Below are 27,935 nucleotides of genomic sequence, written 5' to 3'. Positions count from 1 at the left end.
GGTGATAGTGTACATGTTATTGGGGTAGATGTATGGCTCTTTTCCAGAACTTAGGGAACTATCTGCCTAGGCAGCATTTTAAGACCAGATGCAATCACTGTTCCAAAAGGTAGGCAGCTTTTCTCTCACTGCCTTTTATGATACCAGGACTTCAAACAATTCTAAGGCAGCATTGCAAGTATCTTTTGCAGAGAAGGCAATCCCAGAGTAAAAAATATCCATCCAAGATGGTGAATGAAGCAAGAGGAAAAGCAGAATCTAAAATATAAAACTAAAAATGTACTATTTAACCTAGTATTTGTAAGCCATCAATTTTTATGGTTCTGTTTTGTGAGCATTGTGTTGTAAGCTTTGCAACATGGTAACACCAAACTCTTTTGAAATATTTTTTTTTAGATTCACCTGTGCACAGGTTGCTGCCTAGGTAGAGCATTTCAAGTCAATCATTTATGTAGTTGGTGCTCAAGAAGGCAGCTCACAAGGTTTTGGAATAGAGCCTGTGAATCCAATTGGAACGGGCAAGTAAGGTTCTCCATGTCACGGTTCTTAGTCATCTTTTGTGTGAGGGGGGAGATGGGGCAATTCATTTTTGGCTTCCCAAGTTTTCAGACAGTAAAGGCCAAAGGCAATGGTGCAGGAAGTTAAGAGCAGCACTAGGAATCTCGTCAACGGCAGGCAGGAGGCAAAACCGGAGAAGGTCCGAGGCAAGAATGGATAGAACTTTCGAAATGTTTCATTGGCGGGCAGCGCTCAAGAAGATCTATCAGCATGTTTCTTTCTACTAGTCTTCTCGATCATGGTCTCCACCACTGTGGTTGTCTCTTCATAGCCCTTCACTTTTTTGTCAGGCGAGAGCTTCTCCACTGACTCCACTACTTCGACCTTCTCATAACTCATTGAGTCAGGGGGGATGGAACTGTGCGATGGCATGGGTGGAGGGCCTCGGAAACCTTTGGAATCCTCCGGAGACTTTCTTCTGGGTGAGGGCTGCCTGGGGCCTGGAGGAGGACTGGGGCCTGTTTTGTCATGAGGACCTGGTGGTGGACTGGGGCTTGGTTCTGGTTCTTTCGCCTTTGGATCAGGCTCTCCATTTTCTGACTTTTCCTTCGCACCATTTCCACCCCTCTCCCTCTCCCTATCTCCATCTTCTTTTCCCTTCTCTGGTTCCGAAGGTGTGGAAGGGGTTAGGGGTGTTGGTCCGGATAGGGGAGTAGGGGGAGGGGGAGGTGTACCTCTCCAGTAAGGATCATAAGGCCTCATGCCATCTCGGATTGTAACATAGATGTGACTGGCAGAAGGGGTGGTCGAACAGAAGCAGGGGTCCAGGTAGCTAGAGTCACCTGTCACTAGCACGTAGCGTCCCTTGGTGAAGAAGTCAGCGATCGGCTCGGGTCTCCTCACCCGTTTCATGCGATCACGGAACATATTGCAGAGCGTGTCGAAGGCCTTGCTGATCTGTGCACCATCAGGCACATCCTCACGAGGAGCATGCTCCTCTCTTCTTGCTCCCTGCTCCTCAATCACTTGTTCTTTTACTTCCTCCTCAAATTCTTCTGTTGCCTTCTCCTCAAGTCCACTAGCTCCTTTGGAAGTGATCTCTTTCTTTTTAAGCACTTTCTTAGCCAAGTGCTTCTGACGAGGCTTTATGTTAGTGATGTCTTGGATGGCTTGGGTGATATCTAAAAAAAAAGCAAATAACAGATGTGATTTTAAAGAAATGTTGGTGTAATCTGAGGGTCAGTCTTGTTATGCAAATACTTTGTGAACTTAAACAATTACTAAAGTATTTCAATCAAGGTGCATATCAGTCTTTTGGAAATATGCTCTGACCAAGCTGAGGCATGAAACATATGAAACATATGAAACATTTGTAGCTACAACTCATATTTTTGCAATGGTAAAGTATGGATTGTATTCTCAACTCTGCCTCATGGGGGCGTTATAGCAGGCATTAATGTATACTGTCTTCTTCTACTGCCAGTTTTCTCTTTTAGGTCTTATGGTGGAGCATCTATTTGAAGAGACTCCCACTTAGCAAGTTACAACACATCCAACCACACGCAGTTAGATTTTTCTAACCCCTCGTGCTCTGTATGCTCAGCTCGCACATGCACCTTAATGTTACAATAATTAGTTTGTCCACAAGGTGAAAACACTGCCCAGGCCCATTGTTTCCTCAGATGAAAAAGAAACCAATGAGTAACAACAACGACATAATGACAATAGATGAGCGCTTGAGTGAGGGGATTGAGCGATACCTGAAACTCTAGTTTAAACAAGTACAAAGACATTTTTATCTGTGATAACTTCTGGAGAGAAATAGCGCAGACAATGAACAAGGATGAAACATCAGAACAAAAGTCTACTTAAACTGAAAACACTTTTGCAAAAGCAAAACACTAAGTCTGATTGGCTGACTTCTATGGGCTTTCTGGAAAACTATAGTGTCAAATTATATTTAATGGTCCACCAGGAAACAACAAAAAAAAAAATGTTTACAAGTTCTGGGACTGCAGCAATGAACACTTTAGACGAGCAACTAAATGCTGAATTTAAATAGGTTTGTGAAGTGCATGACTTAAAAACTTTAAAAGACATTCAAGCATTTTGTTGAAGGCACCTAGCTGAATTTAAAAGCCCCAATGGGATACATAAAAGTGCTATTTTCATGGCTGACATTTTGGATTTCCAGGTGAACATGCATCGGCAATGGAAAATCGGGTGAAGTACCTCACTGAGAAGGGATATCTGCGGCATAGGTAAATGGTCTTTTCTTGTAGAGACATTTAACCAGCCCTAAACATAATGCTGAACAAAACAAAACTGCAAATGGTCACTTTTCTATGGAAAAAGATTTTCTTTAAAAAAGAAGATAATTGCTTTAGATAAAAACTTTTTATCTCACAATTCTGACTTTTTTTCTCACAATTGCGTGTTATATACTTGCAGATGCGAGTTATCAAGTCAGAATTGCGATATTGTATCTCGACTTTGAATTTATAACACACAATTTAATCTTTATAATCACACAATTCTGACTTTATAACATGCAATTGCGAGATCATATCTCACAATTCTGACTGTATAACTTGCATTTTCGACTTTATATCATGAAATTCTAATTTTATAACTTGCAATTGCAAGTTTACATCACGCATTTCTGAGAAAAAAAACATGAGAATTGCAAGATGTAAACTCGCAATTGTGAGAAAAATGTTCAGAATTGTGAGATAAAAAGTCGCAATTAACTTTTTATTTTTTATTCTGTGGCGGAAACAAGCTTCTTGGCCAAGATCAGCAGCTATAGAGCACAAACCTTATGTCAGTAGGAAAAGTTCTGGATATTTACAAAGTTCTAAATATTTATTTATATTGTGGCGTTATAGTGTGGTGTCTTTTCATTTATTTTTTTATTTTAAACTGAATTTTAAATATAAAAATGGTAATATTTTATACAAATATAAAAGTTGATGCAAAGTGTGACCTAGAGCCTTTTCTTTCTTCTTACGTGTTCTTAACAAACAGCAGTTACTCGCTATGGTACCGTGAGCACAGACATAAAGGTCATTGTCATTTATCATTGTTAACAGGGCCAATGCAAGGATCTTAAAGGCAGTTTTATTATGCTTCTAGATTCAACTAGCCTGAGAGAGACTGAGCGAGACAGAGTGGGCTTGATTGACAGCTGAGTGGGCGTAAATCTTCATTCAGGCCAGCAGCTGCTGGCTGTTAATTTGTTGCCTGTAAAGACTATCACAATGATGCAGTCATTTTACGTAACCGTCCCACCCCCACCACCAGACTCTCACCTTTTCCTTTCCTGTTCATGGTAGGACTGTGGGTGCATTTATAATTGGTTGTGAGGAGAGTAATAGGTGTCCCAATTATCGCTGAATTCAATCTGTGCCAGTGAGAGGGAGAAAGACAATTAATCAGCCATATTAAAAGATTCTAAAACATTTTAAAATATACAAAGCTTATCAAACACAGAGTGTGTTAATGAATGATTCTGGAATACATTTAGGTTAAAATATCTATAATAGGCTTTAATTACAGGTTAAGAAGAAAAAACATCTTGCTGAGATTATTGGGTAAAACGACGATGTAGTTATACTGCCCCTGTGTGGCAGCTAGCCTGCCCTGACACAAATAAATAATCCTTTTTTTTTTTTTTTTTTGCTTTAAATAATTAAGTCTTCATGCATTTGTGCAACTAATACTATGAAGATGACATTTTTGGCCAGTACAGTAATGAGAAACACTTGTGCTTAATGGTCATAATAAGATAATGTGACAGCATTACACATAAATCACAGATTTTATATGCACAGGTGTCAAATATAAAACTGTGTGGAGCATGACTGTCATTTCAGGATGTTTTTATGAGCCTCATATGAGTCTAAGACTAACCTGTTGTCCTCATTCTCGATGATCCTCGTGTAGCGCTCGAGTTCGTTCTCCAGAGAGCTCTGGTACATGGCCAGCTGTCGACACTTATTAGTGTATTTGTCCAGTGATCTCTCAGCCTCTTCAATCTCCTTCCTGAGAGTCTCGATTTGTTCGTTGTACAGCTGGATCTCATCGTCGTAGCTCTCTTGTGTGGTCTTGATGGTTTGTTCCAACCCAGAGGTCTAGAAAAACACATAGTCCAATTATATGACCCTGATAACTCATGAAAGGGATGTGTGATGTTACACAGTCTGTTTAGTGAGAGTAAGACATGCAGAAGAAAGATAAAGTATGCCTCTATAGCGATGCAGACATGATAATGACTAATGTACCGTATATACAAACTACTGTTTAAAAGTTTAGGGTTGTAAGGTTTTTTGGTAACACTATAGGAAACATGTATTAACTATTAACTATGACTTTTCCCTCAATAAACTCCTAATTTACTGCTTATTAATAGTTAGTAAGTTAGTTGTTAAGTTTAGTTATAGGGTAGGATTAAGAATGTAGAATAAGGTCATGCAGAATAAGGCATTAATATCTGCTTAATAATTACTAATAAACAGCCAATATTCTAGAAATAAGCAACTAGTTAAAAGACACTAAAATAAAGTGTTACCAATGTTTTTTAATGTTTTGAAAGAAGTCTCAGCTGCTCACCAAGGCTACATTTATTTGGTCAAAATACAGTAAAAACAGTAATATTGTTAAATATTTTTACAATTTAAATAAAGTGTTTTCTATCTGAATATATAGTACTGTAATTTATTCCAGTGATCAAAGCTGAATTTTCAGCATCATTACTACAGTCTTCAGTGTCACATGATCCTTCAGAAATCATTCTAATATGATGATTTGCTGCTCAAGAAACATTTATGATTATTATCAATGTTGAAAACAGTTGAACATTTTTGCGGAAATGGTGATTTTTTTTTTTTTTTTTTTTTCAGGATTCTTTGATGAATAATATTTATCTGAAATCTTTTGTAACATTATGTTTTTACTGTCACTTTTGATCAATTTAATGTATTCTTGCTGAAAAAAATATCAATTTATATATATATATATATATATATATATATATATATATATATATATATATATATATATATATATATATATATATATATATTATAGATGCACCAATATATTGGCCAATAATCGGTATCAGCCGATAGCCAATAGTGTGAAAGTTTGCTTTTATCGGCCGATACTGATTATTGGCTGATAGTTTAAAAACAGCCGATATTCAGGGCTGATATATCCTGTCAATCTAAAGAGGGCAGGGAAATGCACTGCATTTGTGCTTTGTGTAAAGAAAATGCTAAGAAACCAGTTTGATGTTCAATATTAATAGTAATTATATGAATTAATAAAATTCAGAAAGTTAAGAAATATTAATTTAATGTAGTTAATGTGTGCTAATATCAATTTGAGTAATGTGTTTGCTTGTAACTGATACCAGTTACTCTGAAACAAGTTGATGAAATGGAGAGAATAAAGGTTTTATTTGCATTTCTTTCAAAACATAATAATTAAAAATGTAATGATTAATTATAATGAAATTATCATTAATTTAAAAGAAGGTATAAAAGGCAGAACCCCCAAACTATCAGTATCGTTATCGGTATCGGCTCAATTCATATGGATTAGTTTTACGATCTCTTTATGAACTTTTTGAAGCATTAAAGTGGTGGTTGCGTAGACTCAGAAATCTCTTAGATTCATTTAAAATGACTTCATTTGTGTTGCGAAGATGAACGAAAGTCTTATGGGTTTGGAACGACATGACGGTGAGTAATTGATGCCTTTTTTTTTCATTTTTGGGTGCACTAACCCTTAAAGAATCTCCTAAATGTTTAAGTATAAAATTAATTAAAGGGGTTCTGTCCATCATTAATTTGATTATATTGGCTACTGTATCTCTGCCCAACAACTGAAGCATTGTATCTTTGTTGAAGTTCACGTGATGCTTAGAGCATTCTCTGATGGTGTTATGGTTATTGCTGTGTCTCTGAATCCACCTCTCTCCTACCTCGGTCTGCAGTCGCTGCTTCTGAGCCTTCAGCTGACAGATGGCGCTCTTGTACTCCTCCAGCTGGCTCCGCAGGGCCGGCACCCGCCTTTGAGCGTTCAGCCGCTCCTGTTCCTGCAGAAAAGCAGCAGGTGACACCCTTTTTAATGTAGTTATGATCAAAGTACGCTTGTAATCTGATCACATAGAGGTCGAACATGTTTCTCTTTGACTCATGTCACTGTACACCTTCAAATCCCGACACTGACTTTTCTAAAAGGGCTGAGACGCTGAAGGTCAAACATGCCCAAGAGTCTTTATTAAGAGAAGAATGATTACCACATGGAGGATTCAATTATTAAAGTATTCACTAAAAAGAAAAAGGTAAATCACTAACTGACAAGTAATAAGACATTTAAGACCATTTTACGGGAATCTCTTTTCTTTCTTTTTTTTATTAATTGCTGTACCACCAACTAATGAAAGTGCAAGTGTGATTACATTTAATCTCTTAAAACTGTCTAAACTGACAACTCAGACTCCACTTTTCTTATAAATCATAAGCATTTTCTAATAAAGCTATTACAGGTTTTCATGGTTGTATTTGTCCTTAAAAAAGCAAAGAGATGTGAAGGACATGAAAGGGAAATTGGTTTTAATAGTTTTTCACCCAGTCGCAGCATTTAAGCTAACAAGATATTAGCTTAAATGCTTGTAAGGCAAACATAGCTATTATTGCTATTACTAAGTGTTATTAATTTGAACAAACACCTAAAATGAAGTATTAGGTTCAATTTTAGCTCATAACATCCCCAGCAACAGACATGATACTTCTAAATGTTTGGGCTTTTTTGTGCTATTACTTTTCTATGCAATCAGACTTTGATCTGTCAGACTATAAAACATGCAAAACTATTCCACAGGCTTTCGATGAAAGAGGGACCTTTTGACTTGGGCCAGTAAACAACCATCAACAACACCATATCAGCCACACAACAACACACACACACAAACTTAAAACAGCTTAGCAATCACATATCAGGATGTAGCGACCAACTTTAGCAGTGTGCTTTGCAAAGGCATGCACCACTCACATTCGGCTCAGAACGTCATAATTTAGTGTATAGCCTATGTTACTAGAGTAAATCCATGGTAAATGATGGTGATTTATAGATTGAAAAGCCTTCTGCTGTTTAAGTCAACGAGACATGTGCTGAATTCAAGCGCTTCTCACTGGATCTCACAGCGCTGTTTAGTGGTTGCATGACTGAGACCGATCATAGAGTAACACCATGTCTTCAATGGACGCCAGCGGCACGCTGCAACATGACAAAAGACTATAGAGTGCCCCAGGAATGACGCATTTTTGTAGGCAAAACCCGGAAGCGAGTTAGCATTTTAGGACTTCCGGTTCCAAAACCCGTAAGGTCTATGGTTTTTTTGAATGGGTTTTTGCTAAATCGCCTGAAATAAGATCTGTGGTTAAAGCCTCTAAATACTTTCATGTTTTGATCTATGACACAAAACGCACCAGTTATAACCCACTTGTGATTTTTTTTTACTTTTACTGTGTCTTAAAATCGGCGGTTGCTAACAAATTGCTAAAAGGGACTACTTCCTTTGGCGGGGACTTTAGACGTCATCACGATAAACAGGACATTTGGACAGCATTTCTGATGAAAAAGTGGATAAGTATTCATACACAGCGCATATATAATCAGTGAGCATGTTTTAAATAATGTTGTTTTTTAAATACAGTTTGAGGACGCTTGGTGGTGACGAAGTTGATCCGCGACCATGGTGTGCTGTAGTCCGTTTATAGCCTACTGTTAGCTTTTTATATCTGAGGACTTTATTTAGGCTTCAAAATCTATAAATGTTGTGTTAACTTGTAAAGATTATCTTGATAGACAAAACGTGTAAGTGTCATAACCCTTTGTTAAACACAGAGCTTATTTTCTGCGATTTTCCAAAAGTCTATGGGAAAAACGCATAGGCTTTCGATCGAGGGAACCCGTGCGCCGCTAACTTCCGGGTTGGCCTACAAAAACACGTCATCCCTGGCTAATCCGTGAGCGACAAATCTCCGACAGTAAACTGATACCTCATTCTATTTATTACATATTGACATGAAGGACAAATGCTTTGCAACGGGTGCTTTGTCGCGTCCAGTGCAGACAGTTTTTAGCTGTTACGACATTCGCGTCCGGTGCAGATACGGATGTAAATTGTAAACATATCTGCTCTAGTAAGCTCGCGCTGCCATTTGAACTTTGAGCTTAGCAGAAAAATGGTCTGTTTCACTTTTGGCGCATAAACATTATATCGAATATTTATCAACATTTATTTATACAGCCCTTTACAACACTCAAGGTGAACCAAAGTGCTTTCCAATAAAAACAAAACAATGTAAACAAAAATTAATAAGCAACAAGAAAATGAATAAAAAATACACAAAATACACAAAATGCCAGCACAACTGCTAGATATTAAAAGCCAGTCTAAATAAATAAGTTTTAAGCTTAGCTTTAAAAAGGCCCAGGTCAGTGATAGTGCGAATATTTATCAATCTTTTATTGTTTTATCGAGGGAAAATTATTTTGCGATGTTTATCATTACCGTTTTATCACCCAGCCCTATTGCTTGGATGTTCTCGAGGGTTGCTTTTCACAGACTGTGATAAATGGCTATCAATATTGTAAATCCTGCAAAGTAGGTATATATATTTTCATTTTTTAATTTGTTTTTTTTAATGTATGTACATTTCTAACACTATATTTAGTATTATATTACCTTTGCATCAAATTACAAAAAAAATAGTTAGCACTGCTGTGAGGGTGTTTCTAATGCAGCTGCTATGAGTGAAGGTAAAAATGACATCTTTTTCTCTTCTGACTGCCGTTATCAATCGCTCTCTATTTATTTCCTCGTTTTGAAAGTTGTCAACACTATTGTTGAGTTTTTGTTTTGCTATTTGTGCAAATGGAAACTATATATATAAAACAGCTGTTTTCTATGTCAATATACAGTAAAGTGTAATTTATTCCTGTGATCAAAGCTGAATTTTCAGCATCATTACTCCAGTCTTCAGTGTCACATGATCCTTCAGAAATCATTCTGATATGATGATTTGATGATCAAGAAACATTCATTATTATTATCAATGTTATATAAATCACATACTGGCATTACACTGGTCATTTCACTCACTAATTACTGTATCGACCACTAATATTCCATATCAGCAGATAATATAGACAATTAATATTCAGTAACATCATTGATTCATCTGCACTGACACTATCAGATGAGAACAAATTTGAACTAAAATGATTTGAATCATGACACTAATTCAAGTATAAGCAGTTCTACAGAAGACAGTTTCTTTCATAATTGATTTACTTTGCGTCATCGACACTTATTGAACTGAATTAACATACTGACTTGAGTTGAATAACAACACTGTTGTCTTCTGCTCAGCTGCTTTATAGCTGAAATTGAAATTTTTCATAATTGATGAATTCTGTTTATTAATATGAAGCTGCTTTTAAACAATCTGAGAGTGACTTGACCACTAATAGAGACTCATTAAAAGTTTGCTTTTGCTTTTCTACAAGTAATATGAACAAATACAATTAATTATTAAGTAAAAAACAAACCAAAAAGCAAAACATGGGTTCTACAATGAACACAACAGACTTTCCTCTGCAGTAAACGTGTGTGTCTCATGTCTGTGAGGAAGACAGTGAGAAGCCCTGCTGCTCTTGAGCGCAGAAGAACGGCGATAAAGGAAGATAAAGGGTGTCATCGCTCAGGGAGCCTGATCACTCAGGGCACATTCAGAGCGCCACGCTAATTTCACTGGCACCGCTGCCGCACAATTCTTATTGCATGTGACACGCAGAGAGTCAGAACGGGCCTGAGGCGCTGTGAGCCACAAGGTCACCCTACCTCTGAGACGGACGCGCTCGCCATGAGGGGAATAGTCTGGTTGATCTGATGCAGGATGTTTAGATACGTCTGGATTTCAGCAAGGTTCTGTGGAGGAAAACAAACACATGGACAGGGATCAATGGAGGAGGACATTATGAGTGAGAGAGACTGTTGAAAGGTCAATTTCATTACAGAGGAGGAGATACCAGGTGTTAGAGGACATCTTTTAACACCTGGTATTGTTTCCCTTCAACAATAAAAAGAAAATTGTATATCGATATAAATTACATGTTTGTGATTGAATAACAAATTATCAAAGCGTAGTGCTTCTGTCTGAATTATAGGATCTCAAAACCAGTTGAGAACCACAATGCTACATTACTCACTTAAAATGAAATGTTTAAAGTTGACTTGAAACGGAAGCTGCGCTAGTCTTTTCTTCCCTATTGTGACGTATATCGAGTGAAATGCTTCTCAAACAAGAACAAATGTAGGGTGGGGCTTGATTTTGTCTGTGCGGAATTGATTGGATGGTTGTGGTATCTAACGCAGATTAATCCATTCCGTATTGACCTTTGAACCTGGAGCCGTTCTCGTGCGTGCAAGCTCTTTCAAAGTAAGCACCGTCTTTACACTCTCTCTACCTCACACATCAACTGACACAATGCTAAAAGTTCGTAAGACCGAATCCATGTTTCACAAGGCGCATTTGGAGAATGTTTTTCTGTATGCTGTATCAACTAGTTATTATGTCTTTAATGGCTAAAGTTTGCATTAGAGGTAATGAATGGTAATTTTGATTTGTTAAAATCTATATCTGCTCAGCCATTTGCATGGTATTGCTTATAGCAGTTTGGAATTATACCTGCAGTGTTTTTCTAGTATATAACATTAAAAATATATATTTTTTTGTACTGTTTATATTAATGATTTCCATTTTTTAAAATTTCATTACATGAATTGTTGTTTATTAGTTACATTTACAAGTAAACTTAAAATGTAAAATGAGCACATATTCGTGATTTCTTAACATTTGATTTAGGAAAATTGCATCCTGTGTTTTCACTTTACTTAGAGCCAACAATGATGCAGTAGATTAGTAACTATTATTACTCACAATAAGCATTTATAAGTTATTTATATCACGGCTATTAATAAATATATATTTACTAATTTGACAAATAAATCTAACATAGATATATAACATTATAGCAATGCAAGCTGCATCTTTATAAATACATTAATGGAACCATATGGCAGGCTAATTACTATTATAAATCAGTGTATAATGAATTATGAACATGCATTGAAAAGGAAAATGCATGACTTACAGTATAATTATAAAAATAATATAAATGTAACTATAACTAGTCTTATAATGTGGTATAGGTCTTAATAAATCTTTATAAATATGTTTATAAAATAGTAATACTTGCTTATAAATAAGTATAAACTGAGCTATAATTCTTTATAAGCATGGACTTCATAGAAAGTGTTACCGAAAAACCATATGATATTCAGTGTCCTCCAACCAATACACCCATATACTGTAGGTTGTTTGTCACTTCCATGAAATACGACCTATGGGAGTGTTTACTAAAGTTGCGCCCCTATTGATAACAGGATACTTTCATGTGCTCATAAAGTGTATATGCACTATAAATCACTAAGGGTAGGTTTAGGGGTGGAGTAGGTGTAGTCGTTAATAAAAAAATGAGTTTGCTAAATGGAAATAGGACAAATGGTGGGTAAGAGACCGTGTAAAAGTCCACATATTGCATTTAAATGAACACACATTTTGATTGGTAACGACAGACGTAACATGACACTGTCATATTTTTATGCCAGCTAGAGGGTGCATTACTTTAAAACGTAAATATAGGTCGTAATAAGGTGCTTGAAAAAATTACCTACAGGGTTGTGTTTTTTGTTTTTTTTTGGAGGACAGTCGGGTGCAAACCTAGTCCAATTGTATGGAGCCCCGCACATGACATGAATAAAAATTAAATCGTGCGCAAGATTTACTAATTTGTTACCTCGATTTACTAAAATGTGTACACAATTTACTATTTCGTTCTACTATTTTTTCCCTGCATGTCATGTCAGGTGCTCCGTACAATTTGATTAAAACCAAACATTTTGCAATGCATCTTAATTTGAACATCGGATCACGAGTAGTTGATGTGACACATACAGCTATGGAAAAAATTAAGAGACCACTTAACATTGATTTCTGAACTTGGAGTGGTCTCTTAATTTTTTCCATTGCTGTATGTGATGGCAAACAAAGTTTGCAGTGTTGTCTGAAACTGCATCCAAACACACTTGCATATTTTACTCACTCTTTCCTCATATGATATTAATTTGTAGTAAACCGTGAATGATTAAACAAGTCAGTGGCTTTAGACACAGTATGCATGACTGCGCTAAAAGCATCTGTCATTTATGTTCTCTCATGCGCCTCATGAGATGTCTTGACAGACATGAGCAGGAGAACGAACAGCTTCTGGTTTCCCATCCTCACTTTCCACACTGATATCTACTGAACTCTCAGTTCTCAAATGAGCAGGGCTTGACATTAACACCCGCCAACCTGCCGAATGCGGGTGTATTTCAGCAGTGGTGTGTAACGCAGTCACTACTAGCCACTTTGGCGGGTTAAATGATAATTTATATATAGCCTAAAAATACATTTATAAAAGGCATCTGAAATAATAAACTAAGAGCAGTGTTGTCAAAAATATCAATTTTTCGATACATATCAATACTGAAACATCTTCCAGTACTCATTTTCCGTAGAACAGATACACAATCCCAGCTGCTCTTTCTCTCTCTCATCTCTCCAACAGTGAGTCGACACACAAACCCGCGTCCCCTCACTCACTCTTTTCATTTGCTCCAGATGAATATTGTAGGAGTTACAGGGCTTGAATTTCGGCATTTTACTCATTCCCAAAGATTTTGCGCTCACATCCAAAGTGACCGAGCATTAAGCCTCCTCTCAGTAGTAAATTAAGTTATTTTTCTGAGCTTAAACAGTCAAATACACACAAAATAATGTCAAAATGCTGATCTTAGCAAGTGTTCATGTAAACACAGTCAGTTATGTTTTAACGCATGTGTAACAGTATAATGGATCTGTGAATTAGCTCTTAAAGTGACAGCAGCCTAATATACCTGCTGCTAAATTATGAGATAATAAAAATATCTGTATGGCAGTTTTTCCCATGGTGTTGATGTCAAAAGGCTAGTAACTTTTAAAAACCACTAGCCACAGTGGCTGGTGAGCAAACTAGTTCATGTCAAGCCCTGCATATGAGAAAATCATTTGGCATCTTGCTGATGCTTACATCATTACAATACATTGGCAACTGACAAATACTGACAACACTAGCTATGTTTCCACATCCAAATTTTTTGGGAAGTAGCTTGTTTGCAGTCACTTGATTCTGACACGCAAAATTCAGGTGGAGGGCAGGAAATGAAAATCAGAAAAGCAGGTATAAAGAGAAAATCACAACACATGTTGGACGTTATGCTTACGTTATAAAGAGGAACGATTTTTCTACTGAATTGGAATATTTGCCTGTTATCGAGATGATAAGCAACTTTTCCAGTGCCCGGTTGGGGAGACATCAAATTCTCCAAAACTGTTCGCCAACCTTACGATTTTAATTTTCATATTTGAAATCAACAATGAAATCTAACAACAACCGGCTCATAAATTTAGCTTCTAAACGCTCGAATCATGACAAAAAACTGTATTTTTCAGGCTGGATCAAGCTAATGCGCATGCGCAGACCTAAATGCGCGTCTCTTCGGAGGCGTGCGTCTGACTGTTTCTATAGAAATTCTATAGTGATTCTAACGGCCGCTGAAGTGACACGATGACTTTACCAGTCGGCGATTGCCTCTTATATAGAAGGCGGGACTGCCATATTGTGTGTTACATTTTCTCCCATTCAAAACAATACGAGTGACACGTCTTGTGTTATTCTATAGTCTTTGATATAAAGTCTTTGATATAATCCCTTAAACCTCTATGTGTTTCACGACAGCGACCCAGGTTTTGCAGTTATAGAATAGTTTTGTTGCCATGGACATGTTATTTGTTAATACAGATAGGATATGCTACGTATGTAATTTGATCAGTGTTTAAATAAACACTTAAATTAAAATGCTTATCATGTAAAAAAGTCTCATTAGAAAACTGAATCTGCTCGCTCCGTGTAACACTTAAAGGGGCTCTATGTAAGTTTTTGACTGTACTAAAGCTTAAAAATACCATAATATGTTTGCAGATATTTATTAAACATGCTCAATTCACATACTCTTTTCTCTGCAAACCAATGCTACAGCCAGTTATTTTACTTTGGAATTTGCGTTCCGTTGTCAGTTGGCATAAAACACATGCAGCGAATTGCAACAATGGCAGCCAGCAAACAAACTGGGTCAGAGATCGCAGATTCTACCCATCCTAAAAACCCTAAGCATCCATCTAAAAATCTCGACGAACTGGAGCATATTGAAACGCGATATCAACTCATTATAAATCAATAAATCAACTAATTATCTTACAGTGTGTAAGTCACCTGCCCTCCAATGTCGCTCCGGTTGCGTGTCTTCAAACTGGCAACCCGCGAGAGTGTTGAGTCCGAGGAGGAGGGGGCGGGGCGAACAATATTTTGAATTTGAACTGCAGTACCCATTTCAACCACTAGCTGTCATTCTTACATAGAGCCCCTTAAAGTGTTAGTTCACCCAAAAATGAAAATTCTGTCATTAATTACTCACCTCATGTCAGTTCGATCGATTAAAGCAACCATAAATGACACAAAACATAGACATTTCATGGTGCTTCCCTATGTAGAAAATCACTTCCTGCCCTCCATCTGCATTTCTCGCCACCCCATGACATCATGTAAAAGTCAGTGGACTAACCAGTGGACCAATCACCTCGCAGCATTTCAAATGTTGGTTTGGTGATTCTGAAAGTCAAAGTCTGTCATCAGAATGATTTGGTTTAATTTCCTGATGGAGGGAAAAACCTTCCATTTTCATTGCTGATATGTTGCGTCAATTTCCTGGGAAGTGACCAATTTGTTCTCTTGATAAACATTGGATGGAATTCTAATTTTAGGCATTAGTGAAATTCACAAATTTGGATGAAAAATAACTACTGACAACAAACAGATCCAAATTCATCAACTTCAAAATGACAGAGCAGGGTGTCAGTCCAACAGCATGTCTGTTTAAAAAGTAAATCAGATTTGTGAATACTGTCTTTACTGTACATCTACATTTTGTATATCAGTATATCTACTAATTTGCCATTTCAAATTATTTGTTGTGGTTGAATGGTGTACATGTGCCATCTTATCTGGTAGCTTTTTGTGGCTTTCAGTCTATTAGCTTTGAGGCTAACATCTATATAATGTAGTAAAAGACATTTTTAGTAGTAAACAAAAAAGCGAACCTCCTTCCAACTAGCATTAGCATTGATATATTCCAACCCAACTTCCTGTTTCAATAGGAAATATGTCAACACAAGAAAGAAAACTGCACTCGTCAAGCTATTTCATGGAGTCTTTCGAATAAATGTCAGATGGAGAATATTACTGATATTCATATGTTTAATCTTTCTTAAGCGTACAAATACTACTTGGGGTCACTGGACAGCATTAAGCTTATTGACAAGCATTAAGATTATTACAGAATTATGATTTTATATTAAACAATAATACCATTGAGACTTCAATCACTGCTAAAAGCAGCATTTTCGCTGCTGTGTCATATGTCTACGTGCGCTTCTGGCTGCTCTGTAAAAGTTTCTGAAATAATGTACATGTTGATGAGAATATTCTGGCATTCAGACGCTGAATGTGTTGTACAGCACTGCTGATTAAACAAAATGCACAGCCACACAATGGACTGTCACTGTACGGCTCTGAAAAGCACTGCTGACATCACATTTAAAAGATGGTCCAGTGCCAAATTCTGCTCTCTGAGAGAACAAATGTAAGGTCAGCACAAACAAACAAACAAACAAACAAAAAAACAGTTTGTGAAAAAAACTGTTTCTGGTGTAAACAGTTTTCACTCAGAAACTGCACATTGCAAATTACAATTACAAAGGAAAACCAAGAAACAAATTGAATTAAATGTGACATTTTGAAGTAGAAAAACATACAGTTTTGATTTCATGTTGACTCACTATTGTGCAAGACAAACAAATTGTGCGTGAGAGATGGTGTGATCTTTTGTAAAGGAATAATTGCTGTTATTTCAGTTTGATGTGCTGGAAACATCCACTGGTGTGCGCTTTAAAACATAATTTGTTTCAAATGCTTTTAGTGAGTGAATCTGCTGTACCATGGTGTGTCATTCTCTGTACAACTGACATTACTGAAGAACTTTCAAGAAGCTACTTGAAAAGACAGAAGTAGAAATAGGGCTTATAGTTGCCTCCTACCTTTTTGTGCCTCTCTTTGGTAGCATTGACGTCGTCTTGCAGGAACTGCAGTTGGATTTGATACTCAAGGTTCCTCAATAGCACTGTGTCAGCTTCCTGCAAACACAAGAGCAAATGGACTCATAATTGAAACTTTCTCTGGGAAACATTGTGCAGCGAACAGTAGTGGTGGAAACACCTGATTAAGCAAGACATCTCTCTCCCTGATTTTCAATTAAATTGTTTCTAGCTTGTTCCTCTTTAAGATTCCTAGGTTACACTTTATTTTAATGTGTCTTTGTTATACTGTAATTATACACTTAACTACTGAGGAATATTGAATAACTTCATGTACTTACTATAGGGCTAAGATTAGGGTTTGGTTTGGATTAGGGTTAGTTGCATGTAATTATGCATAGTTTACTGTTATTAGTAACTGCATGTAACATATGTTACAATGACACTGTAAAATATAGTGTTACCATGTTCAAAAACACCTTTTTCCTATATTCGACATTGTTGCAGCTTGTCTGTCAGTAACACTCTGTTTTTAAACTAATGTCTGCTATAAGACCCCAATATATTATTGCCGAGAATGCAGTGTGCTACAAAACAAACTGTAACAATGCACAAATTCAGGTTTAGACAACTAAAAGCATTTGGATTTGCAAGAACTCATATAGATCATGTTTTTGACCTTGGGCTTGGTGCAAACAATCTCGAGTAGCTTGCAGTATTGCATGTATAAAAAAAAATTACAAGTCACTTGAGTCTGTTTCATTGATTTTACTGTTGCTAAGGGGGTTTGAAGCACTTCACCTTGTGCCTGTGAACAGCCCTCGCCTGTGGTTATATCACTGGAGATTATTGCTTTATAATCGCCGGAGAAATTGCAGGTCAGAGAATGGCACCGTATATTTGTACCTTATTGAGCTGTTCCAGCGTGTTCCGCAGCTGCTCTTGGTATGCGCACTCGTTTCTGTATCTGTGGACAACAGAGAGTATTTCAAGTACAGTCCATCACAGCACTCGGGTATGTTCACGGTTTTATTTCAAGGCTTTCTTGTTATTGACATGCTCTGTGCTGCTTTCAGTGTCTGAGGTCATTTCATTTGTCCATAGTTCAGAGGTTTCTTGGGTGTTATGAAGCATGCAAACATGACTGATTCTAATTTACTACGCCTTTGACCTGTGAAAAAGTTTATTACTGAACTTCAGGTTTTTATTCAGTCTATCTGGAAACTAAGATTTCTTATTGAATCATTGAACACCTTTGAGGAAGAATTAATTATAAAATGTGGTCACACTTTATATTAGGTGTCTTTAACTACTATGTACTTACATAAAAAAATGTTATGTACAATGTACTTATTGTGTTGATTTTGAATGGAACAACACTTGTGCTGCTATTGAGGTGGATACAGGAAAGTTTAGGACTGGTACGGGTAGGTCAAGGATGTAATTACAGTGTAATTAAAGATATTAATTGTATTTTTAAATGTAAGTATACAATGCAAAAACATGTATGTGAATCATATCAAATGATGCACATATTAGTATTTTAAGACACTTAAAGGATGAGTTTTCACTTTTAAATAAAATGTTCCTGATAATTTACTCACCCCCATGTCATCCAAGATGTTCATGTCTTTCTTTCATCAGTGGAAAAGAAATTAAGGTTTTTGATGAAAACATTTTAGGATTATTCTCCTTATAGTGGACTTCAATGGCCTCCAAACAGTTGAATGTCCTACGCCTAAATTACCTACGCCTCTATTTACGGAAAAAACGAACGTACAAGGCGATCATTTGTGTTTATAAAGCAAAATGACTGATGGTTTCACTACATAAGACTCTTATTCCTCATTTGGTATCGTTTAAAGCTCTTTGAAGCTGCACTGATACTTTAATTTTGACCTTCATCCGGCCATTGAAGGAGAAAAATCCTGGAATGTTTTCATCAAAAACCTTACTTTCTTTTCTACTCACGGAAGAAAGACATGAACATCTTGGATGACATGGGGGTGAGTAAATTATCAGGAAAAGTTTATTTAAAAGTGGACTAAACCTTTAATATAAAGTGGGACCCACGGTTTTCCAAAGTTTGCCAGGTTAGTGAAATCAAATCTTTGAAATATGTTCTTTTAAGGCACTTAGTATCAAGTCAACTAACAAGCTGAAAATCAGAACTTTACATTCTGTTTTGTTTTCTGAGTTTATGTCTGTTAATTAATCTGTATTTTGCTGCTCTATTTTTTTTTAAATAGCTTTCCTTCTCTTCTCTATTAATATTATATAATCTATTTCAGGTAAACCAGCCCCAAAACGGTCCTTAAAACATCTTTACAGGTCTCTTTCTGTTAAAGTAGTTTGTTCCTGACCAGAATATGCTGTAATGTGGAGTTTATGCTGTTCAGTCAAAGGTCTGTTTGACTGTCATACTTGCTAAAAAAAACCACATTTTGTATTGTTAATAACAATATTAATGACTTGAATAGATCAGTTTATTATAAATTAATCTGATAATACATTTCTCACAGAGTGTATTCTGGTATAATTTTGTATCAGTTTCATAAAGTCGACTGTAGTTTTTGATTCTTTATATCTTGATATTTGGTCATTTTGATATTATTGACATTGGTCAATAACCGTGCCAAAGTCCGTTCACACCAAGGACAACAATAACTTTAACGATAACAATAAAGACATGGTTCTAAAAATCAGCAGAGTCCCCACCACAACTATAACGATAACGACACAGACAAATAATATCTTTCACAATGATATTTTTCCCAGTTGATGAACGATAATAACATTGACAGCCAATCAGAATCCATTCTGCTTTAAAGAGCTTGAGCATTTAAAGAGACAGATGACAAACCTGCAGCACATACTTATAATAAACTGAACAATATCATGTGATTATGTGGCCGCTAGTATAGTTATCTTTATAGTTATCATTCTTGGTGTGAACGGGCCTTAACTCTCCCTTGTCTTGGTTTCAGATACTACACTCTAAAACCCAAACGTTGGGTTTGTCCATTTTCAACCCAACTTGGGTTGTTTTTAACCCAGCATTTAGTAGTCAATGAACAGATTTAATAATCTTTTTGTCTTAAATCTATTAAATGGCACATATTTGCATTATTCATGCTACACTTCAGTCATTAAAAACCTTATACGCTCTTCATCTGTCACATTTTCTGACCTGCTGTTGTACTCGTCCAGCATGCGTTCGGCATCTTTCAGCTCTCTCTCCAGCTTGGCCCGGTCAGACAGCAGTTCTCGGATGCGCTGCCTGTTGATGCTGATCTGCTCGCTGAAAGCCTCCTCCAGTCCGGCCGCCTCCTCCATGCGCTGAAGAGTCTCCAGCTGCTTGCGGAACACAGCGTTGCGCTGCTCCAGCACACGCGCCCGGTTGATGTAACGCGCGAAACGGCTGTTCAGCTCCTGCACGCTCTCCCAGCCCGGGACGCCCGCTGTGGAGGGCCTGCCGGCCGGAGCCGACTCAGTCTCTGGGCTGCTGGGCTCCTCGACGACATCGGAGCGCTCGTACTTCTCCTTGCGCACCTCACGCAGGATGCTGGTCTTCAACATACCGTGTGCGGGATGGTTCCACCTCGGCAATCTTCAACTTAGTGCTTTACCCCTCAGCACCTTTAGTGTGTGAAAACTGGGGTGCTCACCCTCTGCTGTCTCATGCTAGACTAAACTCTGCCCGTTCGGGCCACGGGGCCAAATAGCTAAACACTGCTGTTTCACATGGTGTCCCTATGGATTCTTCCAGTGAAGTCCTGTGTGCACAAGGCCAGCAAAAGCACCAGCATTGTCGAGGGCTTTGCCGTGTTGAATGATCTTTTGAGTTCTGCTTTTGTTTCCAGATCAGCAGCTCTGTCTATGACTACAATGACACGCTTCCACAGCCCTCTGTTTGACAATGAAAAATTGCAGGGCCTGCTGTTTTAGGGCACACGAAAAAAACAAACTTTTTTCGACTACAGTCTGGCATTGGTGCACACACAGCCAGTACTTTACTACACGTCATGTCAATACATCCATTGGTGCACCCACTGATAAACCTCATGACATGGATATCTTATTGCATGGAAATAAGATTTTGCCACTCTAAAATTAATTTCTTTCAAAGACTCAGTAGCCTACAGTGGGCTCCACAAAATATTGACATCTTGGTAAATATGAGCAAAACGGACTGTGAACATTTTGTTTTTGCAATTTCTCCTCTTAGTCTTTCATTCAAAATATTCACAAAAAACTGATTAAAGTCAGATAGTTGAAATAATAATGATAATAAAAAAAAAACATTTTTGGCACATGTGCATGAGATGCTGTTTGATGTCACCAAAGGCTTTTTACTGCAACCTTCCCAAACAGGTTGTGGCTATATAGGTGAGGTCTTGATCATAGTTTTGGTGTCTTTCTGACCCTAAGACCCAACTAGCGACTGCAATTGTCCAAATTTGAATCCTTACAGTTTGTTTGGTGACTCAAATCATCCTCTTCAGCGCATGTGGGGCCAATATAGAGACACGTACTCTTCCAAGTACATTGTCACCATCTCCAGTTGAGTTAAACTTCTAAATTAATGTTAAAAAAAAAAAAAAAAGAATTCCAACAATTAAACTATTATCTTTTAACCATTTCATGATTTGTGAAGCTCAACAACCTTTTGCTACACATCATTACTGTATTCTCAGGTCTTTCCCATTGTCATGGATGACTATAGGAATTTGGTCTGTGTGTCCGGTGAAACAGGAAGTCATGTCTTAACACTTAAAGGGATAGTTCACCCAAAAATCCATCCTAGGTGTATATGACTATCTTTTTTAAGACAAAGACAATAGCAGTTATATTAAAAAATTAAAGCTGCAAACAGAGAAGAAAAAGCCCTCACACCCGGGCTCACCGCCACCCGGTGGCCTTAGGAAAACAGTGAACAGTGGGAGATAAAGCGGATGAATAGAGGAAAAATATGATGCACCACAATTCCTGCTGCCAGCAGGTGGCACTTTGACTATAACTGAATATTGCCATGTAGATGTCTTCAGGTCAGGACTATTATCAAACATGTGAAGTTTGGGGACGATCGGACATTGTATGCCCAGGTTACAACAACTTCCTGTTTCATGGCAAAACATCTAAATTTTGTCAGGCCGCCACGGACACGTGCCTCAATATAAACTCTATATCTTCGCAGTTCAATGTCCCAAAGGCCTTTAGATTAGACTGATCGAATGTGATGTTGATCTGATTAAATGTCTAGGAGGAGTTTGTTAATGTACAAACTCTGGAAATGGCAAAAACTGCACAAATTTTGCAAAGAAAATTCAAAATATCTCACATCCTGTTGGTTTTCAGATTTTGCTCCAAGAGACTTTTTTGTAGGTATTGGGCTGTTACATGTGTGTACCGAATTTCTTACTTGTACGTAAATCGTACAGTGAAGGACGTTTAATTGAAATTTTGTAGATGGTGCTATCGAGCCATTTTGCCACACCGAATTCTGAAACCCATATCAGATGTAAATTTTCACCACTTCTGATGCTTATGCAAAGTTTCATGAGTTTTCGAACATGTTTAGGCCCTCAAAAATGCGATTCATGTCAGAGAAGAAGAATAATTGACAGAGCGATTACAATAGGGTCCTCACACCATCGGTGCTCCGGCCCTAAATATCCTGGCTCTTCCAAGCTTCATAATGGCAGTGAATGATGCTCCTGATTTTGAAGTCCAAAAAAGCACATCCATCCATCATAGAAGTAATCCATACTACTCCAGGAGGTTAATAAATATTTTCTGAAGTGACGTGATGGGTTTTTGTAAGAAACATATCCATATTTAAATAATTTGGTTTTATAAATCAAAATATCTATAGCTTCTGGGAGACAGCCTACACAAATCGACTTACACCAAAAGAGTAATCTCTGACCTGATGAGAAAATCATGGGATAATTTTCATTTTTGGGTGAACTATCCCTTTAAGATAGCTCACCAAAACTATCCGGATGTTTTGGCTCTTTTAAAAGTCAAGATGGTGAACAATAGGAGGTGAGCTTTATGAAAGTTATGAGCTATAAGAATGTGTTACAGTAGCGATGTTTTTATACAAAGTTACAAATTTAACTTATCCCCAAAACTGGAATATCACATGAAACATATGCGAATAAAGCACTGTTTCATCCCGTGTTCAAAGAAAAAAAAATGTCTCTTCCTTGGAAATTGGTGCAAATTATCAGTAATAAAAATGAAAGTTGCTGCAATCTGCGAAGAAACTGTGGCTCTTTTTTTTTTTTCTGCATCAGAGCATGCTGATGAAATGCAATAAATGTTGTCATGAGGGAGGGAATTAAACCAAATCATTTTGATAACAGACTTTTAGTTTTTAGTTTTTTTTTTTTTTTAACATCCCCAAATTTGCTTTAAAATAGGTGGATGGAAACATACCTAGTTATGGGTAAGGGGTGTTTTAAATGTCCTTGCTCATGGTAAAATCTATGTAACACAATGCTTTAGTAGAATGGTGTCAACAGAAAATTAATAATAAATAAGTCAATGGTCAGCTAGAATATGAAAGTTTGTCAAAAGGTTGGCTTGATAAAGCAATGCCTGAATGTTTCAAATAGTTTGAAGGTCACTTTGAAGTTTGAACATGTTTGAAAAGAAGTTTCAAGCCTGCAGGATATACAGCAAGCCATCTACTATGAATACTTGGGCAGATTTAAAAGGGATTCGAAGGTTGAATGGATGTAGACTTTTCTAAGTAGTTCCTAAGGTTATAAACTTAAGTAGATCCCACATTTGGCTGCATTCATTTCTTTTTTCTTTCTTTCTTTTTTTTCTTTTTTCTTTTTGTAAAATCTTATAGTCTAAAATGTTGAATGGTAGAGTCATCATGGTTTCCACAAATATGAAGCAGCACAACTGTTTTCAACACTGAATATCTATTCTGAAAGATCACATGTGTAACGCTGCAAGTAAGGAGTAGTTCAGGCATGGATCTTTATGCAGCAATTTATTAAACAAAAACAAGAAGGTAATCCAAGACAAGGAGACAATGAAAGTACAACAGTGTGAAAAAAAAAAGCACTAAAACAGCTTTGGCGAAACAAAGACAATAATGGGCAAAGGAAGATTCACACAAGCCTATATATACACAGAGTAAACGGGGGATTAAACAAGAAACAGGTGTAGCGTCTGGACCAATCAGCCACACAATTATTCATGGTATTCAATGAATTACCCATAAACTCACTCTCACTATCAAAGTTCTCTGAACTCATCCCCCTAAAACTGTAACCAGCATCCCAATGTTGCTAGCACACAGGCCAACCTAGGTGTCCTGTTACAGTTATATGGTACTTTTATGATCCAGAAGAATTCTGGAGAGACTAGTGACTCATTCTTCCTGAGAAGGACAAATAAACTCTCTTAATCCTATGTATTCTCTATATAACCACTTGGGAAATGTATAAACATGTATCCAAGTTTCCCATCTCATGACTTTCCTTTTATAGGCTTTATTCTATGTATTAATTCTCTCTTTTGAACTATTTTGGTATTAATGTTCCATAGTTGCAAATGTATAGTTAACTGAGATCACATTGGCAGCATGCTTGGTATCTACGGACTCCAACTTTCATTTCCTATTTGGTAATTTATGTCACATGTTACTAACTCTGTGACACATTAGTATTATAAGAATCTAGAAGGTTATTCTCTCATTCATCCAATCCAGTGTCTTATGCTAATATCTTGCTACAGAACAAAGACTCGTAAAACTTCCCTCTGAAAGGGGAACTCCTTATTGGCTCAGACACCTCAAGAGGGTGTGACATCTTCACCCCTTATATTCACTGATCACAAGGAACCCCCTCTCTTCCTGCTCTTCCTCCTCTTCTTCTCTTTTACTGATGAATGCTGACGTCAAGATGATGCTTTAAGAAGCTAGAAGCTTCTAAGGAACCCCAAGCTTGTGCCAGGCCTCGGCCTAGACCTTCCATTCACCAAAGATCCTCTGAATCCAGCCGGTTCTCTTTCGTCAAGAAAATATCAGCAAAGATTCAACAGGAGCCTCCACAAATTGCATCAGGACAGTTTTAATTCAACTTGGAGAGACATGCAAGTATCAAACTTAGTCTCATTATCGGATACATTGAGTATCCTTACCCCTTTTAAAGAAGGGCCTGTTAAAACTAAACTGATGGTTTGCTCAAGGCTGTTGATCTGCTGAATGTCCAACAATGCTGTAACTTCTTGCTTCCTGTACTCTGCTTTCTCTCTCTCTTGGTAAACTGTATGCATGTATGTGTGTGAATGTTAGAGTAGTTTAAGTGTTTAGTCTAGTTAATAAAGTCTTGTTCATGTCACACGTAAGGTTGTCCGTGTTTTGCGCTCATGTACGGGAGTCCCTATTCATGTCGGTCCTGACTACAGGCTTTTAGTAGAATAAGATTGTTATTTCCTATAACCTGGAAATGAACATTTCTTAGGTAATAAACAATTAACACTGTGTGTTCATTGAACAACAGGTTAATTGATTGTAATATTAATTTTATTACATTAAGTTAATTTTATTGACTGATTAAAATATTAATAATTAATTATAACTAGTTATGATTAATTATTCATATTTATTTTGAGCTAATTTGCTACAGTAATGGTGGAGAATACGGGCATGAATAAACAAAGGTTATGAGCTTAAACCACTGTCAACTTAAAAGTGTGCATTTGATAATTCCAGTCAGAATATGTCAGACGATGTGCATTTTGGTCACTAATTGCTGGCTTGTTAGATGCTGATAAAGTGATAGCTTGAATTGACATCTCTACTGTAACTGAAAGAGTCTACTCTTAAGACATTTTAGCATATGTTCAAATGGTATCAGTGTAAAGTTAATCTGATTTTAGCGAAGAAATCCTAATCTCAGTATTAGAGCGTAAGCCTGTGTTGACGAAGGAATCTCAGCTCAGCGGCATGTAAACTGTACCAGAATTGATTATTCTGCTTTGGTTGGAGAAATACCAATTGCAGTATTGCTTAACCTGTTTCTGATGAATGAATCTCAGTACAGTGTTATATAAATGTAGATTTGGGTAATGCTCCCCTTTTATAGTTAAGATTGATGTCATTCATCTAAACTTTGGCTGCATCTACAAGCATAGCTACCTCTTGACCAAAACTGTGTTTCACTCGCTGAAAGGAATATCAGTATACCTGCACAAGACGGACTTAACTATATATGCTTAAACAAGCTTTGACTTACAGCAAACTGTGTAATTACCCTTTAAACAAGTACAAGACGTTGTTTAAAGTAGAGAGAAGAGTTTACATGAGTAAAATTTGCAAATGCCAAAACATATTTGCATTTTACTGAATGTAATATCAAGTTTTTGAAAATCTGAAAGTATAAGCGTCACATTTTAACTCTGTACGTAACTAGTTTGAAATGAGCAGACAGTCTTCATGAACTGTTTGAATTGCTGTGGTGTGCATTGGTTCCCATGACAACGACTTGTCACAGGAAGTGCTAACTCATCACCTTGTGATGCCATGGTGTAAACAAACCAGGCTAGGTCACTAAGCTAACCCCACCTAGCAACCCTTCCGCTCAGGCTAAGCTAACTAATAGCTTCTACAGTTAGTGGTTAGCATCATTTACGTGAAGCCTTTAACTATAGCTTGTGTGCATGCAGTGTGAACTGATCTAAACCAATTTCCCTTAACCATATTCCTGGTTTTCTGATTTCTCTCTTTCCTTACCTTTAATTCTTCTCAGCTAATTTCACCTGCACTTAGGTGCATTTCTCTCTGAACACTGTTCAGCTAAATCTGCAGTTATTAGGGTAATTAAATCTAAATTTAATTACATGTAAACTGTTTAACTAAAGAAGAATTCTAGGATTTATTGAGATTTTTCAATAACACGTTGACTAAACTTCTGGGAGGGACACACACATGGTGTGGTCCTGAACACGCTGCAGCTGTGACCAACTATACAGTGATTTCCAAAGCTAATCTAATTGTTAATCACTAGTGCTATTGACTATTCCCAATACCAAGTCATTCTGCTGTTTTAATCACTTCTTTAAATATTTTATTGGTTTTAATTATAATAGCAGTCAGCTATTTGTTTTTACTAGAATTATTTCTTTCATCTATGTGATTTATTTACATTTTCCTGTTTAGTCTTGTGTGGTTTAATTTCCCAATATAACCACAAGCAACTAGACATACTCTCCTTCTTGATTTTGTTTATTTACAACAGTTGCTTCAATTTTATGAGCCAGTTACAAAGGAATCTGAATGATTGCTATGGCATAATTTTGAGCACCACTAATAAGCACAATCTAATAGGAAAGCTCTCCTCTTCCTCTCTCTTTCTCTTTTCCATTTGTTCAGAGGTCAAGCCTGTTGTGAGCCATCAGTAAGAAATACTAAGAAATAATTTGACCACAAGAACCATCTTAAGTCATTTATTAAACCTAGCTGTATTTTATACACCTGGCTGCTCACTGTGCCTTTAGCCCTAAATTCTGTTTGATCTTGCAGTAGTCTCTTGCCCTTACTCTCACCACAAGCGTGCCTAAATGTTGCAGATGCTCAGCCTAACTGCCCAGATGGCAGACCAAAAGGACTGGCTATGTGTCGTGAGGAACACCCTCCTAACCAGTGCTGCTGATCAATTACAGCAACAGAGCCAAAAGCAACTGGACAAAGATGGAAGAGAAGTAAAGGCAGATGACTCAAACCAGAGGTGTGATCACAATTATCTGACTGAAGTCAACTTCTTCTTGGCCCACATCCTCGCTGTTTTGAAACAGGAGGTGAACAACCTCAAACTCCAGATCACAGAGACTCACAAGGAGCTGATGCATGCTAAAAGCCACATAGACCAGCTAGAGATGGAGGCTCGGGACAGACACAAGGACCCTGACAGAATAGAGACACAGAAGAAAAGAGAACTGAGACTCTCTTACCTGCAGCAAACAGAACCATTGCAGGAGAAACATCTCACTTCACTGCATGGAGTCAGCAGAAGAACCTCCCCCAGCCAAGCACAGAGGTACAGA

General features: G+C 37.2%; 1 protein-coding gene across 1 annotated transcript; it reads right to left on the bottom strand.

Moving 5' to 3' along the window:
• Positions 1 to 750: 750 nt before the first annotated feature.
• LOC137020209 (filensin) lies at positions 751 to 20,444 on the bottom strand. Its single transcript, XM_067385464.1, has 8 exons — positions 20,056 to 20,444; positions 17,772 to 17,832; positions 16,869 to 16,964; positions 10,415 to 10,501; positions 6,485 to 6,598; positions 4,411 to 4,631; positions 3,810 to 3,901; positions 751 to 1,679 (listed from the first exon to the last, which is right to left on the bottom strand). Exons 1-8 carry the CDS (start codon positions 20,442 to 20,444, stop codon positions 751 to 753), a joined length of 1,989 nt encoding a protein of 662 aa, XP_067241565.1.
• Between the last annotated feature and the right edge of the window lie 7,491 nt (positions 20,445 to 27,935).

Source organism: Chanodichthys erythropterus, chromosome 5 (assembly GCF_024489055.1).
Source record: "Chanodichthys erythropterus isolate Z2021 chromosome 5, ASM2448905v1, whole genome shotgun sequence".
Lineage (NCBI taxonomy): Eukaryota > Metazoa > Chordata > Actinopteri > Cypriniformes > Xenocyprididae > Chanodichthys > Chanodichthys erythropterus.
This window is presented reverse-complemented; position numbering and strand designations above follow the sequence as displayed.